Below are 20,039 nucleotides of genomic sequence, written 5' to 3'. Positions count from 1 at the left end.
ATTTTGTTTCCTTTTGCTAGAAATAGGCCAACTCTGGCTTCATAGTGTGCTACTTATAAATCATTCTTGTTCACAGACTAAAACAACTTCAGTGCTTTATTTTTGCAAAGGGTATTTTATGTGCCTCTCCTGCATATACTATATGTCTCTTTCTTTAAATGTGGACGGGCTTTTCTATCCCTCTTTCCCTTTATTTTATTACTATTTCTGTCAGCTAGTACACCTGAATATAAACACGTGACTTCTTATTTATAATTTAAGGATAGGAACTAGACCTTATCTTTCAGCATTTGCCGTAGTGGAATTGGATTTCTTCTTCAGTGAGACACTGTGATGCTCTGAATAGTTCTAAGAAATGCTTCTTAAATCATTTCTACACACTTGTATGTAAATACTGAAATTTCTATCTATAATGTAAGTTAAAGCTCTGTTTACATCCACCAGAATAAATACAATTAAAAAATCAGATAATAACAAGAATTAATGAGGATGCAGAAAAGTTGGAAACTTCATATAGTGATGGTGGGAATGGAAAATGATGCAGCTGCTTTTGGAAACAGTGTGGCATCTCCCTAAAAAGTGAAACATAAGAGTTTCTTTGTGGCCCAGCAATTCCACTCATAGGTATACCGAAAAGAACTGAAGGCAGGTACTCAAATACAGGTATATGCATATTCATAGGAGCATTCTTTATAATTGCCAAAAAATGGAAACAACCCAGATGTCCATCAAGTAAAGAACGAAAACAAAATGTGGACTATCCATAAAATGGCATATTGTTTGACAATTAAAAGTAATGAAGTACTGATACATGCTACAGCATAAATGAACCTCAAAAACATGATTTCAGTGAAAGGAGCCAGTCACAGAAGACCACATATTGTATGATTTCATTTATGTGAAATAGCCAGAAAAGACAGATCAATAGAGAAGAATTAGTTTTTCCTCAGAATTGAAGGGAGTTAGAGTAGTGGAGAATGATTGCTTATGGGAGCAAGATTTCTTTTTGGACTGACAAAAACTCTAAAATTAGATTACAGCAATGGTTGCACAACTGTAAATACTTTTAAATCATCGACATGTACATTTTACTGATATGATACATAAAATATGTAAATAATTTTTTTAAGATCTACACATAAAAATTAAAGGGTTTGTGACTATCCTGTAAATAGTGGCAGAATTATTATTATTATTTTATTGTTTCAAGTTTTTATTTAAATTCTAGTTAGTTAACATATAATGTATTCTTAGTTTCAGGAGTAGAATTTAGTGATCCATCACTTACATATAACACCCAGTGCTTGTACAAGTGTCCTCCTTAATACCCATCACCCATTTATTTTTTTGCTCCTAATATTTTATAATGTAATAAAATATTAGCATTTAATACTAATAACCAAATGTCAGTAGCTTTAAAATATGAAAACCACAAGCAGTTAGAAGATATAATGGAAAATACAATTCTGTTTACAACTGATACTAGATGAGCAAATATACTATGGAATAAACATTGTGACTGATCCATCACCCGTTTAACTCATCCCCCTGCCCACCTCCTCTCCGGCAACCCTCAATTTGTTCATAGTTAAGAGTCTGTTTTATGGTTTGCCTCCCTTTTTTTTTTCTTTCCCCTGTGTTCATCTGTTTTGTTTCTTAAATTCCACACAAGTGAAATCACGTGGTATTTGTCTTCCTCTGACGTATTTCGCTTAGCATAATACACTATAGCTCCATCCACATCATTGCAAATGGCAGGATTTCATTCTTTGGATTGGCTGAGTCATATTCCATTGCATGTTCCATTCATCAGTCAGTGGACATTTGGGCTCTTTGCATAAATTGGCTATTATTGATAGCACTGCTATAAACATTAGGGTGCACGTGTACTCCATTTGTTCCTTTGGGTAAATACCTAGTAGTGCAATTGCTGGATCATAGGGTAGTTCTATTTTTACCTTTGTGAGGAACCTTCGTACTGTTTTCCAGAGTGACTGCATCAGTTTGCATTCCCATCCACAGTGTAAGAGGGATCCCCTTTCTCCACATCTTCGCCAACACCTGTTGTTTCCTGTGTTGTTAAATTTAGCCATTCTGACAGGTGTGAGGTGGTATCTCATCATAGTTTTGATTTGTATTTCCCCAGTGAGTGACATTGAGTATATTTTCTTGTGTCTGTTAGTCAACCTTGGTCTTTTGACTCATAAACTAAATGTTCTTTCCTCACCACAGAGATATATTAATTAAAAAAAATTTTTTTACTTAAATCTAAGGATTGGGTAGTTGATAGGATTTGTGTGTTTAAGGTTTTGAATTACCAGTGGCTTGACAGATGATAAGAATATTCAAATATTTAGTCATCTGCACACTTTAAATGTGAGAGCTGTCCATGGAACTTTCCTGTTTTCCATACTTTTATTGAACCTTTAAAATTTATGTCATTTTTTTGAAAAACCCGCTATTATAACAATAACTTTCTTAAACTTATTGCACTTGAAAGAGTAACACTGTTAATAAATTATTTATTTTAAGATATTGAAACCATCTGAAAAGAAAGCTAAGTACCAGTATGGTGGACTGAATTCAGGACGTCCTGTCACTCCACCTCGAACAGCTAATCCACCGAAGAAAAGGTGAAGAAAGGAACTCTCTAAAGAAACCATCAGATTTGTTAAGGACATACTTCATAATATATAAGTGTGCACTGTAAAACCATCCAGCCATTTGACACCCTTTATGATGTCACACCTTTAACTTAAGGAGACGGGTAAAGGATCTTAAATTTTTTTCTAATAGAAAGATGTGCTACACTGTATTGTAATAAGTATACTCTGTTATAATATTCAGCAAAGTTAAATTCAAATTCAAAATTACCCATTAAAGTTACATCTTCACGTATCACAGTTTTTAAAGTTGAAAAGCATCCCAGTTAAACTAGATGTGATAGTTAAACCAGATGAAAGCATGATGATCCATCTGTGTAATGTGGTTTTAGTGTTGCTTGGTCGTTTAATTATTTTGGGCTTGTTTTGTTTGTTTTGTTTTGTTTTTGCTAGAATAATGGCAAATATTAATTTTTTTTTCCCTGAACATTTTTACAAGTGAAATGTGGGAAGAGCTTTAAAGACATTCACCAACTATTATTTTCCCTTGCTTATTTACTTATGTACCTGTTTAATCTTACTAAGAAAACTTATGCCTCATTACAGTAAAAAGGAATTTTAAAGAATGATATTTTTAAAAAAAAATAGACCAACTATCCAATCCAGTGATTGAATCAAACAGTTTGACTGGGCAAACTTCACAGCTGATAGTGAATATTTTGCTTTATACAGAAATTGCCACTGATTTGGATTTGTGCACTCTAATTTTTAACTTATTGATGCTCTATTGTGCAGTAGCATTTCATTTAACTTTAAGATAAGGCTCATATAGTATTACCCAACTAGTTGGTAATGTGATTATGTGGTACCTTGGTTTTAGGTTTTAATTCGCACGAAACACCTTTTGGCATGCTTAACTTTCTGGTAACACCCTCACCTGCATTGGTTTTGTTTTTTTTTTTTGGGGTTTTTTGTTGTTGCTATTGTTGTTGTTGTTGTTGTTGTTGTTGTTGTTGTTGCTATTTGTTTTTAGATCCACAGAACATGAGAATCCTTTTTTGACAAGCCTTGGAAAGCTGACACTATCTCTTTTTTCCTCCCTCTGTACGAAGGATGTATTTAAATGAATGCTGGTCAGTGGGACATTTTGTCAACGATGGTTATTGGGTGCTTAACTGTCTAATATTGCCATGTGAATGTTGTATACGATTGTAAGGCTTATGTCACTAAAGATTTTTATTCTGATTTTTCATGATCAAAGTTCATCCAATATTGTATAGACATGCTTTGTAGTGAGCTATAGTAGCAATAATTTCTGTACATGATCAAGGGTTTATTGCAGCATTTCTTTTCCTGTTCTCTTTTTTTAAAGGGTTAGTATTAACAAGGAGTAGAAAAGTCAACATAAGGATTTTAGAAGGAGAACTTACAGGACACAGATTTGAGATACTTTGGATGCGACCCTTTTGGATGTGATTCTAAAAGCTTTTATTGAGTATTGTCAAATTTGTAAGCTTCATAGGGATGGACATCATATTTATAATGCCCTTCTTCTATATGTGCTACCATTGATGTGAAATTCTTGACCTTAATATTGTCTTTGAAAATGTTAAATTGAGAATTCTGTTAACTTACATTTTATGAATTGGCGTATTGTATTTCTGCAAGAGATTTGATTTTCAGCACAGTGCAAAGTTCTTTCAAATGCATATGTCTTTTTTTCTAATTCCATTTTGTTTTAAAGCACATTTTAAATGTAGTTTTCTCATTTAGTAAAAGTTGTCTAATTGATATGAAGCCTGGCTGGTCATTTTATTCCTTTTTTTTTTTTTTTCCTTTACAATGAGACATTTAAACACACATTCTATTCAAACAGATTTCAGTATCTTTCGCATATACTTATTTGATTTCTTTTCTGAAAGTGTTCTTGTATTGCATGTGTTCTATTAGGTTAGATCACATAGGCTTTTATGTAATGTGATTTAAACATCCTAATTGAAACGTAAGGTGAGCAGTTTCTAATAGAATTTTAAAGTAATCATAGTGAAGGAAGTCTAGAAAAATAAACCTTTGGCAGGAGACAAGGCAGTCTTTTCTTAATCTCTGTATTAGTCAAAACACATAAATTTGAATTTGACTTACTATGTTTTTAAAATAATAGTTCATCCTGGTCAGTATTGAATATGAAAAAATAGTAAATTAAGGAAAGTAATATTGGTCACTGAATGAAAGGATGGAAATTTATCATGTTTTAAAAATTACTCGAGCAGTAGGATGCCTGGCTGGCTCAGTCAGAGGAGCATATGACTCTTGATCTCAGGGTCATGCATTCAAGCCCCACATTGAGTGTAGAGATTACTCAAAAAAATAAATTCAGATTATTTGAGGAGTCTTAAAACCACATTACAAGTTTCTGTCATATAATGTGTTACAAAGATTACTTACTTGGTAACAGTGCCACTTCAAATAAATAAAACTTCATTTCTTAGGAGAAAAATACCCGGATTCTAGTGTCACTGATTTATAGCATTCTTTCTCTCTGATTTTTAATTTCCATATTCAAATTTATCTTGAATCCAAATGTCATGACATTTAAAATCAAACATGCTAATGTGATGGATCACATGGATTAGGTTAAATTTTTGCTAGTTCTTGAATGGAAAGAATCATTTGCAATGTACTACCCCTTGTGTTTGAAGTTTTAACAAATTCATTGTTTTAATTTTGTTTGTGGACAAATTTTAATCATGATCATCCAGACTGGTTTGTACAAAGTGTTGAGTCAAAATGCCAGCAAGAAGAATTTTAAAGCTTAAAAGGTGGTTGGTAATTGGAAGTGTTAACAGTGTTCAGAGGATATATATGTCATTCAAAAAGAAAACTCATATGAGGGAAAGCCAGGAACATCTTGAGATGTGTCCCTAAGGAATATAAAAAGTGCATTATATTGAGCCAAGGAACTGAAGTAACATCTTCATTTATAAGTGCAGTTCTATTCCTTTGTCTCCTTGGCAACCATAACTCTTGAACCAAAAGAACCAATTATTTTCTGTCACATCTTTACGCTGAAAATGTGTTCAGAGAAGGAAATGGTCAAGTTTACTCTGCTCCTGGTTGCATTAACCTCATTAACCTCATTTCCTTATGAATCCAGCCCTGAATCAGAACTGTGCCTGAGAAGACCCTACCTGACTAGACCAGGGGCATCCACTTAGAAATACTGTATTTCTTTGCTGGTAGTTTTCAGTGTTTCATAATTTCCTTAAACAGCTAAAAAGCAGTTAAAAATATTTTAAAGTGACAGCATACCTTGCAAAATGAACAGTAGTTAAATAAGACATAAACTGATTCCATGCAAGTATACATGTAGAGTTTTATCTATAGTCTCTTTAAAATTTACTTCAACAAAAGTGAAGTTTAGATATAGTGTAACAATTTTGATTTGTTGAGATTGGATTTTACCTGTATATTTGAATTCCAGAATTTTTTTTTTTAATGTTTATTTTTGAGAGGGGGAGAGAGAGAGAGCGTTGAGTCAGGGAGGGACAGAGCCAAAGAGAGACACAGAATCCAAAGCAGGCTCCAGGCTCTGAGCTGTCAGCACAGAGCCCAATGTGGGGCTTGAACCCACGAACCGTGAGATCATGACCTGAGCTGAAACCAGATGCTCAACTGACTGAGCCACCCAGCGGCCCCGAATTCCAGAATTTCTAAATAAATTCCCTAATCAGGAAATTATAAAAGTCAAAACTTACTCAGCCACCACCTCCTATATTGGTTGACTTATAAACTTCTTTAATTTCTCACTGTAATTTACTTTCCTGTTCAGGTTGCAAGTTTTATTAAACCGTATTTTTATAAAAGTGGCCATAAATCTTTGCTTTTCTCCTCTTAGGGACTTTGCCAGCTAATGCGGTTATAAAATCTTGTTACCCATGTTTTGAATGTCAGTAGGGTGGAAGATAATAAGTGGAATGGGGGAGGAGAATAAGCTAACTGCCTGAGGCTTACAGATTCAGCATTTCTTTGATACGACATGCAAAAAGTTGGGAGCCTTGGTCTATTTCTGGAGACAGGCCTGGGATCACCAAGTAAGAGGGTGTGCTCAGTTTGCAGCTGCCTAATTTGAGCAATGCAGCAGATTTACAGGCCAAAATTCTTCCTCAGAAAGCAGTGACACCACAACTCAACATGTGAAACTACCATAGATTATTCATATATAAACACTGAATATTGACAGAGTCACAAAGACAAAATACAGTACAACAGGAAAGGAGTAGTCCAGAGGAATCCTGTATGTGTTTACTTTCAACTAACTTCAAAGTAAGTCTTAAGCCTTCTACTATGTTTATCGGACAAAAGAGCTCGGAAACAAAAGCAAAGTGTTGCGACTTTTTATATCCGGCTACCTCACCTATATCATTTTCAAGCTGGTGTTGGCACAGTTTCTGAAAATGCTGCCACTTCCCGACAGGTTATTGACAGACACACCTGTTCTGTCTACTGTTGTGGGGTAACTGTGAGCTTTGTTGCTTTAGCTCTCTCAAGTGTGGTAAGGATTCCTAAGAAGGCAGGGGTGAGGGGTAGAATCACTTGAGAAATCATTTTCTGGTAGATCTTGTAAAACTACTGAAATTTATGAAATTGAAAATTAATAACCTACTTTCTTACCTTAGAAAAACGTGAGAAGCCCAAGACCCAGCTCTTAACATGGAACTGTTATGTAGTGTACAACTAAAGTGAGAAGTTTTAAAAACTTATCAGGATACCTTCCAGGATAATGGCCTCAGGTTTTGTAGCTCATGCCTGGGTGGAGACTGGTAACTCCACTGAAGAGAATTTGTACAGTAACACCTGTTTTTCTTTCTTTTTTTTTTTTTTAATTTTTTTTTTCAACATTTATTTATTTTTGGGACAGAGAGAGACAGAGCATGAACGGGGGAGGGGCAGAGAGAGAGGGAGACACAGAATCGGAAACAGGCTCCAGGCTCTGAGCCATCAGCCCAGAGCCCGACGCGGGGCTCGAACTCACGGACCGCGAGATCGTGACCTGGCTGAAGTCGGACGCTTAACCGACTGCGCCACCCAGGCGCCCCCAGTAACACCTGTTTTGAGTGTGGTACCTTAATCTTTAATCAGCTGAGTTCCCTAAACTCCGTATGCTCACTGACAGATTGAAACGAATTGTGGTCTATTCTATTTTTTGAAGAAAATCAATTCTTCTGTAATTGTACAGATCCATTTAGTACAGTGGGCATTCCTTCAAGACTGTTGTATTTGGCCCTTAGAAGCCTTTGGGTTTCAATCAGTTTGATTGTATGTGACTAGAATGTAAGCTCATACAGGCAGAAATTGTTTTCTCTTTTTTTTTCTGTGGATGTGTCTCCAGCTTCTAGAGTGGAGCCTGGCACGTAGTAAGCACTCAAATGTTTTTTTTTAATGAATGCAAGTGAGTTTCAAAACTTACTGTTTAAACACCTTGACCTTTTGGAGAAATTAGCAAAAAAAAAAAAAAAAAAAAAGTTCCAGTTTTCATTTATCCTCCTCGAACTGCTTTTTGTCTTTCACAAGAATGCTGGAGTAATTTCAGGAGAAAATTGATCTGGGTCTGTGGGACCAAAATAAATAGTTTATGGTCAAAACTAATCTTCATTTGGTAAATATTGGTAAGTGCTAGAAGTTGTGTCTAGTTACTTGAAACGCAGCTAGCACCTGACAGGCACGTAGAGAAAGTTGCCTCTTGTTCGGAATCAAACTTTCCAAGATCTTTATGGTTATTTTCTTGCCCCTCCCCCTTTCTATCCTCTAGGTTCTCTGTGTAATTGACCTTCAAGTCACCTTTGTTGTGAGCCACTTCAAACATTTTTAGAAAAGTGGTGTAGTGTAACATTTTGTCTTGCAAAAGTCACCTAGTATTTGTGAATACTTAAAACTAGGAATCAAAAGTTGAAAGTGGTGAGGCTGTTGCCTCAATTTAACAAATAAGGATTATGTCATAGGCAGAAGCAAGTGTGGGGAAAGATCAAGAAAGTTATTTTCAGGGGCGCCTGGGTGGCTCAGTTGGTTAAGCATCCAACTTCAGCTTCAGGTCATGATTTCATGGTTCGTGGGTTCGAGCCCCACATCCAGCTGTATGCTGATGGCTTGGAGCCTGGAGCCTGCTTTGGATTCTGTCTCCCTCTCTCTCCTCCCCTCCCCCGCTCACGCTCTGTCTCACTCTCAAAAATAAACACTAAAAAAATTTTGTTTAGGTTATTTTCAGTAAGGAACAAAAAAGTACAGTGAAGAAAACTAATACAGTGCTTATACCTTGTTAGATTGATTATTGTTCTATCCTCATACTTCTCAGTTTTTATTGCCTCCATATAAAAGAGCCGTCAGCCACACTGAATTCTGGGTCTTAGTGCAACATTCCAGGAAGAGAATTTGGCTCAACTTGGGTCAAGTGCCCTTAGGACTCCCAGCAGGTGAAGAAGAGAGATGATAGTGTATGAATATAGCTGCTATCCCTGCACCCAAGTGGTTTGGGAGGTTGAGTAGAAAATTTACCAGAAAAGGGATGCTAAAAAGAAAATCCAAAGGTATTCTCTATGACATACTTTAAAAGATAATCTAGTCACAAAAAGTCCGAAAATACAAACTTGGCAAGATGTAGACTAATGGGACTCTTACTTAAAATTGGTACAACTAGGGGCACTTTGCTAGCTCAGTCGGAGGAACATTCAACTTTTGACCACAGGGTCATGAGTTTGAGCTCCACTTTGGGCATATAGGTAATTAATTTGGTACAAGTACTTGGGAAATAAATTTAGCATTCCTAAAATCCATCATTTTCACTTTAAAGCCTTTAGTTTTTTGGGGTTTTTTTTGTTTTTTAATTTTTTTTTCAACGTTTATTTATTTTTGGGACAGAGAGAGACAGAGCATGAACGGGGGAGGGGCAGAGAGAGAGGGAGACACAGAATCGGAAACAGGCTCCAGGCTCTGAGCCATCAGCCCAGAGCCCGACGCGGGGCTTGAACTCACGGACCGCGAGATCGTGACCTGGCTGAAGTCGGACGCTTAACCGACTGCGCCACCCAGGCGCCCCACTTTAAAGCCTTTAGAAGAAAAGTACATATAAAAAAGTGTGCACCATGGGGCATATACAAGCAGAAGTAGTATTTGAATATTTGAAACATGGGCACTGACCAATCCAACACCAACTAATCAGAACCTATGCTCACTATAACTAACGGTTTTACAGAGGCACAGCAGCTGATAACCAACCAAGTCTGTGTACAAGAAGACTCATGGCATTCATAGTGAAAAATGACCAGTGAGAGGAGCATGGTGATCCGTTACAGTATATTCATAGAACAGAATTCCATACAACAATGAAAATGCTTTACAGTGTCCTGCATTTGCATGTTAAAATCTTAAACTATAAAGAATACAAAGTATGAAGTTTACAAACAATCTGTATTTAAGGATACAGTGAATCTTAAGGGAATGGGAAAAACAAAAGTCACCTCTTCAGGAAAGTATGCTCTTCCACCGAAGAGCATACAGGATCTCAACAGTATTGTTTATGTTCTACTTCTTGGATGGTAGGTTCATGCCTTTTTGGTTAGTAGTGGCTTCTTGAAATTTTTGCTTTATTATGCTCTGCCTGCATATATGTTACGATATATTCTTTTGTACATATCAAATATTCCATTTTTTAAACCATGTATGCAACCCCATTTATGTAAAATTGTATCTATGTACACATAATAAAAAATTTTGTATAAAAAAATAGCTGGTTAATAAGATTGCAAAAATCAGAACTTCAGAAAGTGCTGCAGGGGGCACCTGGGTGGCTCAGTCGGTTAAGTGTCCTACTTCGGCTCAGGTCATGATTTCAGGGTTCGTGAGCGAGCCCCAAGTTGGACTCTGTGCTGACAGCTCAGAGCCTGGAGCCTGCTTCACTTCGGATTCTCTCTCTCTCTCTCTCTCTCTCTCTCTCTCTCTCTCTCTCTCTGCCCCTCCCCTGCTTGCTTGCTCTCTCTCTCTCTCCAAAGTAAACATTTTTTTTTTAAACCTTTAAAAAAGAAAATGCTGCAGGAATTCAAGAATGGCAGAGTCCTGCACTTATTAAGTACTCAGATGATGGACGGATGCCTTGAGCTGGGTCTTAAAGGATGAATATCATGTAGAAAATTTAAATGAAGTTTAAAAAAGAGCACGTTATATGCCAGCTCAAAGAAGAAAGTTTTTGTTTTTTTAAAAAGGGTCTTTTATTTATTTTTACTTTTTTAAAATATTTATTTATTTTGAGAGAGTGTGTGTGAGGGACAGAGAGAGACAGAATCCAAATCGGGCTCCAGGCTCTAAGCTGTCAGCACAGAGCCTGACGTGGGGCTTGAACTCCCGAACCACAAGATCATGACCTGAGCCAAAGTCGACGCTTAACCGACTGAGCCACACAGGTGCCCCTCAAAAAAGAAAGTTTAAGACATACTCAGAAAAAAAGTATGTCACTAAGAATGGAGTAAAGAATCACTGGATAATAGTGGGGAGATACAAGGTAGAATGCGGACAAACTAGAGGCGATGCACGCGGTACAGGGAATGGTCAGGCTGTGGGCAATCAGTAATATTTTAGTGAGGAGATAGCAAAGCCATGCATTAGGATGGATGAAAAGAGGAGAAGGACTGTAGGCAATAATGCAAAGGCTCTTTGGATAAATGTGTATTCAGTTCTTATCAGCCAGTTGCCAGATCAAATGAAGGAGGCAAGAAGGTAACACACCTCCTGTGTGCCAGTCCACTGCTGAACAACTTACCACAATATCAAATTTGTCCCATACGCTTACAAAGCAGAGGGTATCATCCCACCTTTACACTTACCTGAGGCATACAGAGTTAAATAATTTGCCCACGTTCATATAGCCAGTAAAGTGAAAGAGCTTCAATTCAAACCAGGCCTGTGGCTCTAAAGTACATTCTCTTTCCTCTGTGTCATGGGCCCAACATAGTCAAAAACCCAAGAATGAGAAGGCTCATGAAGACCTTGCTGGTCATCACCCTTAACTTGAAGCCAAAACTTAAGTGGTAAGCTTCTTCCCCAACAGCTTGCTTTGTTAACATCTATGTATATTTGCTGACTTTTGTGTACAAATTTTACTTGGGTGAAAACAAATTCCTGTGTGGAGACTTGGGGATCCTAAGGAGTACCCTCTCCTAACTGTACTCTGCCTTTGCGTTATATATGCATCTCTGGTGCCACAACTCGTTGTTTTAGTTATTCGTGTCTGTATCTGTCTAGAAGGTTCTAGAAGGATAGCGCTGCTATTCATTATTGTGCTACTTTCCTTGCTTCACATTTGTAACAGTGATTTCCATATAGTGGACATACGTGGGCTTTGTAAACATTCTTTATGCAAGGCTGGAAACTAGTTATCACAGTAAACTCTGCTATTTTGGGGAAAAAAAGAACAACCAGGGAAACCAGAGGAAGGAGGTTTAAAGCAGTCATTTTCCTAGGAGAGTAAATATTACAGGTTTTCACAACTAGTTGATGCTTCTTGGTCCATTCCCCCATTTAAAGGCCAAGGGGGAAAGGTGAAGGCATTTGTAAGGAAAAACGACTTCCCAGACTGCACCGTCTTCCTACCTGAAGGTGATTTTGCCCTCATCTTGCTGTGGTGAGAGCCCAAGAAAGAAGGAAACTAGCTTACTCATTCTTCAGGGTTGCTGAGTAACTAATTGCTGGGAAGTTCCACAAATAGGCAAGGCCACATTCTTTTTAAGTGTAGTAATTGTGGTTGCTGAAAAATCTGGAAGCAACCCAAATATCAGAGTGCCAGGTCAAATGAAGGAGGAAAGAAGGGAACCGTCAGGAAAGAAGGGTCCATCCACCCTGGAGTATTATGCATTCAATAAAAATTTAGAAAGATTGTAGCAACATGAAAAAAAAAAGGCCATGAGATGTTAACGGGGGAAGAAAGCAGGTTATACAGTAGGTAGAAGGGAAGTGAAGAGGAAAGGATATCAGGGAAAACATTTTAAAGCTATGACGAATACTTTTATTTACTCAGTTAAACATTTACTAATCACCTACTACATCTCAGGCACATGGCCAAGGGCTAGGAGGAGGCCAAAATCAAAAGGTTCCTGTAGAATTTACAGCTTAAAACAGTAGATTAAACGGAAGAGTGCAATATGACCCCTTGTCCCAAAGAGCCACACGGTATTCACACCTTTTTTAGTTTAAGGGGTGTCCCTCTGTTTAGTTATTTTAGCCTAGCAGTCACTGTATGGGCATAATAACTGCTGCCGCAAAGTTCACCTCTGATTCTTTTTCTTCCTACTATTGACATCTCTCTTTGTCGAGTACCTGCTGGTGTTTGTGTGCAGGCATCGCGCTTGGTGCTGTGAAGTGGAAGTGAGTTAAGGAAGGCCTGTAGTCCCAGCCCCCCAGGGCTTCTCCATCTAACTGGAGACGAGGTACAGGGCTCGGATACAAGCCAGACTTCAGTGAGCGTCCAAAGGAGAGGCGATCAATTCGGAGGCCAGAAGAGATCTGGGAGGGTGGTGGCTTGTGCCAGAGTCCGGCCCCGAGGGTTAGCAAGGCCTGGTAGAAGGCTGGCGGGGCGGCGGGCAGGTGCAGCGGGAGCTCGAGCTGGAACGCTCCAGCTAGAGTTGGGGACGCGGCGCGCGCAGCCTGGCCCCGCCCCCGGCGGCGGCTCTGTGCGCTGATTGGCCCGCGCCGGCCTCGCTCGCGGTTGGCGGGAGGTCTCTGAGCGAGTAGTGCCGCTGCGGAGCGAGTGGCGAGCAACCGCCTGAGGCCTCGAAGCGTGCCGAGGGAGGCTGTCCGGCGCCCCGGCCCCAGGTTTTGGCAGGTATCTTCCGCTCGCGCTCCGGCTTCGGGCCTCGCCGGCCACCCTCCAGTTTCGGCTGCGCCCGGTCCTTCCATCCCTCTCGCCCCCGGCCCCGCCGCCCACCGGGTGTGAGGATGGGACGGCGTCCCGGCCCCCTTCCCCCACACGCTTCGGCCCGCGAGTCTCCTCAGGTGTCCTCGCCGCGACGGGAGCGCACCCTCCCGGCGCCTCGGGCCTGGGCTCGGGCGGGGGGCGTACGAGGTCGGAGTCCGCGAGGCTGCCCCTTCCTCGGTCGCTCTGTGGGGACCGCGGAGCGGCGTCGCGCTCCCCCGTGTCGCCGGCGGGCCCTTCCCTGGCGCGCTCGCGGGGAGGAGAGGCCCCGGGGGACGCCGCGCGCCGCCGGTCGTGATCCTCTGGGGAGGAGCCCGCCCCGGTCCGCTTGGGTCCCCGTCAGCGCGTCCTCTTCCAGGAGCCGTGGGGTCGCAGCCGCTGTCCGTCCGTGCCCTGGCCCCGAGCCACCTCCCACAGTTTCCAGCCGCCGGTTTCTTACCCGTCGGCGCGGCTGGGGGCCAGCGGGCTTCGATTTTTTTTTTTTTTTTTTTTTAAAGAACCTTTTGAAGGAATTGAACACTTCGACACGGATAAACCCCATGCTATGTGAAAATCGAGGTCCCGCTTGTTTAACAAATTTTGTTCTCGAACACAAGCACGTTTAAAAATACCTCTGGTCTCTGTTACCAGTACCATCTTAACATTTCAGTTATATCGCCGGAGGTGAAACGTGGCTCTCCGGGCACCGTCTGACTCTTCTTCCCTCGAAAGACACGCCTCCCTGCAAAAAAGACACAGTAACGCTGCTGCCATGTAGTGAGTTTGGGCCACGGATTCAGCACTACGCTCGGCAGATCCGTATACTTCCTTCGCTCATGAACCGTCCTAAATATGTGTTATGAACAACGTCTAAGAGTAGAATACGTAATTTTTACTGAATGCTTCTGTGTACCAGGATCTAAGAGCACCTAGGTGTGTCTCGTGTCTTAACATCCGGAATGAGGGAATGGGTGCTCCCAGGAGGGGTGCTCCCAGGAGGGGTGCTCCCAGGAGTGGTGCTCCCAGGAGGGGTGCTCCCAGGAGGGCGGTCACAACTCACTCCTACGGTTCTGTCCAGCCCAGCTTCCATTTATTCCGACCACCTCATCATCAAAGTGTCTGCTTTTCTCCACCTAATTGCGTGGATTTCTAATCAGACTTGAACTTCTTATTGAAACAGCTCTGCCTGCAATTTTACAAGTGCTGTAGCACCTAGCACTTGGCTGAGGCCAAAAGTATTCAATAGCCATTTAGATGTTAAATTAGAAAAAAAAAAAATATTTAAAAATCAAAATTATGGAGTTGTGATAATAGCCCCAGCAAAGCTTCCAACAGTTTTGCCAAGAATATTTTTTCCTAAATTTGCTGTTTTTTTTTTTTTTAACAGTTTACAGTGTGTGGTTATGATGGAGAAAAAATGCTGTGGTCATTTCCATAAGGATTCTGTTTTTTAAGAGTTATTTTATTTTATTTAAAAAATTTTTTTTTTCAACGTTTATTTATTTTTGGGACAGAGAGAGACAGAGCATGAACGGGGGAGGGGCAGAGAGAGAGGGAGACACAGAATCAGAAACAGGCTCCAGGCTCTGAGCCATCAGCCCAGAGCCCGACGCGGGGCTCGAACTCACGGACCGCGAGATCGTGACCTGGCTGAAGTCGGACGCTTAACCGACTGCGCCACCCAGGCGCCCCAAGAATTATTTTATTTTAGCAAAACGGTGGTAAGCCCATCTTTCTTCCCTAAAGCAATGGCTAATATTTAACCACTAAGTCACAATTTATTTTGCGTATTGACAATGCAAATGCGTGACTTAAATTTTTTTTTTAATTCTTTTTTCAACGTTTAGACTTAAATTTTTATAAAGTGTAAGCTTATAAGCTGGGTTTGTTTTCCTGGCAGGGTGACAGTAAGTAATATCGGGCTGCATACCATGATGTTTTACACATGATTTCATTTAATTTTGAAAACACTTCTTTGGTGGTTAAAGGATATGGGCCTTTGGTGTCAGACATTCCTGGATTTAAATCCTAGGTTTATCACTCGTTAATTATGTGACCATGGGCAAATTTCTTCTTCCCCAAGCCTCAAATTTCTCCTCTAGAAAATAAGGATAAAATAATACCCATTTTGTAGAAATGTTCTGAGGATTAAATGAGATAATGCATGTGAAACTTTTCGCACAGTGCCTGGCACATATTAAGTGTTCAGTGTAAGGCTGCAATTATGAGGAAGTTAAGGTTTCCCTGCTTGCCCTGAATCGCCATCAGATGTTGCTATTAGATTTTTCATACAGGCAGCTGAGTCTCCCAATACTGATTCTGTCGTATGATTCTGTGCACCACACCCTAACACTCTTTATGTTACCCCCAGAGAAAACAACTTATTTTAGATACCTATAAATTAGCTGTGATATATTTACCAAAGAGGGGGGGGGAAACCCCAGACATCCTATTCAAGTGTGAATTCTGGTACAATTTTTTTTCAGATTGGTGGAGTCCACATAAAAACCCACTACAGGGTTTTGCCATTTGAGTGTAGTTTCTTCTGGTTCCTTCCTTCTTCCCTGTCTCTTACCCTTTCTCATATTTTTAGTTGCCTTGCATTCTTTTCCTCTTGCTTCCATGAGAACTCTATTTTCAGTACATCTAAATGAAGAGCATAATTTAAAACTACCTCAAGGTGGAATACGAGTAAGAATGTAGCATTGATCGCTTCTCTCCTTAGTGTCTCCATAACTTTTCTGCCAGTGTTTGCTGATTAACTTCAATGAATCTCTGTTTGGGGAATTTCACAGTTCTTTCTCTATTTCCTCAAATTTCATATGAAGTATGCCAACACATATATAGAATTTAACGGAATAGTGTAAAGCTATACTATGAACATATTTATCTATTTGATTGACAAAATTTGCCTTCTGGGTTCATGATATGTCCGTGGTTATCTTAGTATAACAACACTTTTAAAGTTACCTAACATTGAGTAAAACTTACCTTCTGGGAGATATGCCATAGTTATTCTATATTCTGGCACATTCCACCCCCAAGCCTAGCTCCCAGTTTGGGAAGCCTGACTTTAATTTTTTCCATCTAGATTGTAAGGCTGCTCTTACTTCGGGGGGGAAAAAAAAAAAAAGATGCAGATGAGACCTCCAGCTGTCTCCCAGACGAGGTGGGTAGGAAAGAGCAGAAAGTTCTGAAGTCTCAAGGTTCAATTTATCACCCATTCCTTTTTCTATGGAGTTTGTAGCACCCATCCCCAACTCCATAATTGCCTTAATTTGGTTGGACCTTAGATATAAGAAGAAAGATGAGCGGATGGGAGGGAAGTGAAACAGAGGGAGGAGAGCAATTATAGAATCAATTGAATATAATTTCCTCTGCTTAGTTTTTCATAATCTAGCCCTCTGCTGTCTAATATGATAGCTGCTAGCTACATGTGGCTGTTGGGCACCTGAAATGTGGATGGTGCAACTGAAAATTTTTTATTTTAATTTAAAATTAAGTACTGAAGGAGTGTAAAATATTTGTCCCTTACACACTACTTTACTGTATTGGTAGGACTACTTTTCACTCTCACTATTGGAAATTTAGCATCTGAATTGAGACCTACTATAAGTGTAAAATACACACCAGATTTCAAAGACTCAGTATGAAAAATAAAGTATGTAAAATATCTCATTAATTTTTATGTTGATTATACACTAAAATGATATTTTGGGTATACCAGATTACATAAAACATATTACGAAGATTCATTTGCTTGTTAGTACTTCTTTAATGTGGCTTTAAAAATATGAAATTACAAATGTGGCTCACATTACAGTGGACATTGCTGATCTAGCCCTACTATATCCAATCTTATTTTCCATTCCTTCCTTCAGCAGGGAAGTTTCTGAGGGTCAGGAAGGAGAATCTGTACCTAACTCCTTGAACACCAAGGGAGGCATGGCTGCCTGGGTCACTGTGAGTTATGGATTGCCATGCTTGGGTCACTGTGAGTTATGGGTTCAGAAGTTCTCATTAGGATCTCAGAGTAGTTTCCTGCTTTGCCTATGCATATGTCCATTTCCTACCACCGTATAAAAAAGGTATTACAAAAGTAATACAAACTGTAGTAATAATTATGTGAACTAATTACCACCAAACATGGTAGTGATTATGCATATTGTTAAATATTGATGAATTAACTTTGTTTCTAATTTTATTATAACACTGTACATTCATATACACTTAAAATCAATCACTCAAGTTAACAGTTTGTGGTTATGATAGAGAAAAATGCTGTAGTCATTTCAGTAAGGATACTGTTTTTTAAGAGTTATTTTATTTTAGCGAAACAGTGGTAAGCCCATCTTTCTTCCCTAAAGCAATGGCTCATTTAACCACTAAGTCATACACTCACAAATTTAAAAATTAGAGTTATCAATTTATGAGAATCCCTCATGTATACCCTACATTTCTTTGCTAGAATTGTTTTTAACTTTTCAATAAATACCAGTAAATGCTTGTTGAATAAGTGATTTTTGTAGCATATCAAAGAATTACCAGTAAGAAAATATTTTGTGTGGGGAGGTGGATTACTTTCAATGTAAGATTTGATATGATAATAATTTATTTCTGGAAATAGCTTGCCTTGTTCTATAAAAAGTTTGAAGTGTCATATAACAACTATATGATAAAAGCATGTCAGTAGAAGCAAAATTTAAAACTTTAGGAAAAAAGAATACCACAAATAGATTATAAGTGCAACATAGTTTCTCTAATTAACTTTCAAATTTGGTTTTGGGTTCCCTAGTAGTCAAAGCAAAATGGTATACAGGATCTTACTGAGAAGAGAAGGTGTTATCAGTTACCCAAAGGAAACAGCATTTCTTAGCAATGAATGATAAAAACAATTCCTTATGTGAATTACTATCACAAATAATATTTTAGTAGCAAGTTCAATAACATTTTATATGACTGCATCTGGTAATGTCATCTGATTAGTTGTTTTTATATAGAAATGAACAAGAGTGTGGTAAATTATTATGTTTTATTTTTACAGGAATCTTGGGAAACCAAAATGAGACATAATCAGCTGTGTTGTGAGACACCGCCTACTGTCACTGTTCATGTAAAATCAGGGTCAAATAGATCACATCAGCCTAAAAAACCCATTAATCTGAAGCGTCCTATTTTTAAAGATAGTTGGCCAGCATCTGAAAAAAATGCACATAATAGCAACAAGTCTAAACGCCCCAAAGGACCCTGTCTAGTTATACAGCGACAGGAAATGACTGCTTTCTTTAAATTATTTGGTACGTTTAAAATGTTGTAATAGCAGTAATTGTAAGGTACTTAAAAATGAGAGAATCTAAAGATCTACCTTATTATTTTCATAATAATCAAAGAAGATTTTGTTATTTTCTATGTCAGATTTTCTGTCTCCAATCAATTTGTTTTTGTTTTACTTAGGGTTTGTCTCTCTTTTTTTTTTTTTATGTTGGATTTTTGTTGTTTTGGATTGCTTTTGGATTTGAAGTTCAGATTCATCTTGCTTCTAGACTACTTAAATCCAAGTGTCAAATGTGAATTCTGAGCAATTCACGTTCATAGCATGAGTTTTGTGTGACCTAAGTAAAATACTACATAAAGTCTCAGGTGAGCCAACCAGCCCAGTTTGACTGGGCCTGAGGTGTTTCCCAGGATTTTCAGTGCTGAAACTGAGCAAACTGGGAAGGTTGGCCAACCTTGAGAAGTTTCAGTATTATATGTAGGGATTTTTTTTTCTTTGAGAGAGAGAGAGAGAGAGAGAGAGAGAGAGAGAGAGAAAGAGCACATGTGCATATGTGCACATGGGGAAGTGGCAGAGGGAGAGGGAGAGAGAGAATCTTAAGCAGGCTCCGTGCTCCTTGCTTAGTGGAGCTTGATTCCATGACTCTGAGATCATGACCTGAGGCAAAATCAAGAGTTGGATGCTTAACTGACTGAGCTACCCAGGTGCCCCAGGAATTATTTTTTAATATTTTATTTTTATTTAAGTAATCTCTACACCCAGTGTGGGGCTCCATCTCATGACCCCCAGATCAAGAGTCCCAGGCTCTTCCTACTGAGCCAGCCAGATGCCCCACATATGGGGAATATTGTGGGGTTTTTTGTTTGTTTGCTTGTTTGTTTTTTAAAGCTTATTTATTTATTTTGAGAAAGAGAGAGACAGTGTGAGTGGGGAAGGGGCAGAGAGAGGGAGAGAGAGAATCCCAAGCAGGTTCTGCACTGTCAGCACAGAGCCTGATGCAGGGCTCAAACTCAGGAACCATGAGATCATGACCTGAGCCAAAATTGAGTTGGACACTTAACCAACTGAGCCACCCAGGGGTCCCAGGGGAATATTTTTAAAAATTATGCTTTATCATCATGCTCATGAAATGAGTTTAAATTTATCTGTTCAGATCATGAGACAATGCTACTTTGCTGACAAATTTCTTAAAACAAGAAACTTTTTTATATTCTAGTAGCCAAGGAAG

At 39.1% G+C, this 20,039-nt stretch overlaps 2 protein-coding genes across 11 annotated transcripts in view; both read left to right on the top strand.

Moving 5' to 3' along the window:
* Positions 1-4,394, top strand: part of PPP1CB (protein phosphatase 1 catalytic subunit beta) — a 43,748-nt gene extending 39,354 nt beyond the window's left edge. For both annotated transcript variants that reach the window (XM_006930392.5, XM_019827728.3), the window contains one exon: positions 2,533-4,394. In XM_006930392.5, the coding sequence (XP_006930454.1) occupies positions 2,533-2,637 (105 nt within the window). In that variant the 3' untranslated portion in view covers positions 2,638-4,394. The remainder of the gene's footprint in view (positions 1-2,532) is intronic.
* An 8,943-nt stretch (positions 4,395-13,337) lies between these two features.
* The window catches only part of SPDYA (speedy/RINGO cell cycle regulator family member A), a 37,898-nt gene continuing 31,196 nt past the window's right edge, over positions 13,338-20,039 (top strand). The window contains exons 1-4 of one of the 9 annotated variants that reach the window (XM_045054751.1): positions 13,344-13,467; positions 14,207-14,469; positions 17,418-17,499; positions 18,581-18,833. In XM_045054751.1, the coding sequence (XP_044910686.1) occupies positions 17,482-17,499; positions 18,581-18,833 (271 nt within the window). In that variant the 5' untranslated portion in view covers positions 13,344-13,467; positions 14,207-14,469; positions 17,418-17,481. Of the gene's footprint in view, positions 13,573-14,206; positions 14,470-15,177; positions 16,706-17,417; positions 17,500-17,602; positions 17,625-18,580; positions 18,834-20,039 lie in introns of those variants that run through there. The other 8 variants (XM_023251990.2, XM_023251988.2, XM_045054752.1 and 5 more) reach the window with 8 other exon arrangements.

This window comes from Felis catus, chromosome A3, assembly GCF_018350175.1.
Source record: "Felis catus isolate Fca126 chromosome A3, F.catus_Fca126_mat1.0, whole genome shotgun sequence".
Lineage (NCBI taxonomy): Eukaryota > Metazoa > Chordata > Mammalia > Carnivora > Felidae > Felis > Felis catus.
This window is presented reverse-complemented; position numbering and strand designations above follow the sequence as displayed.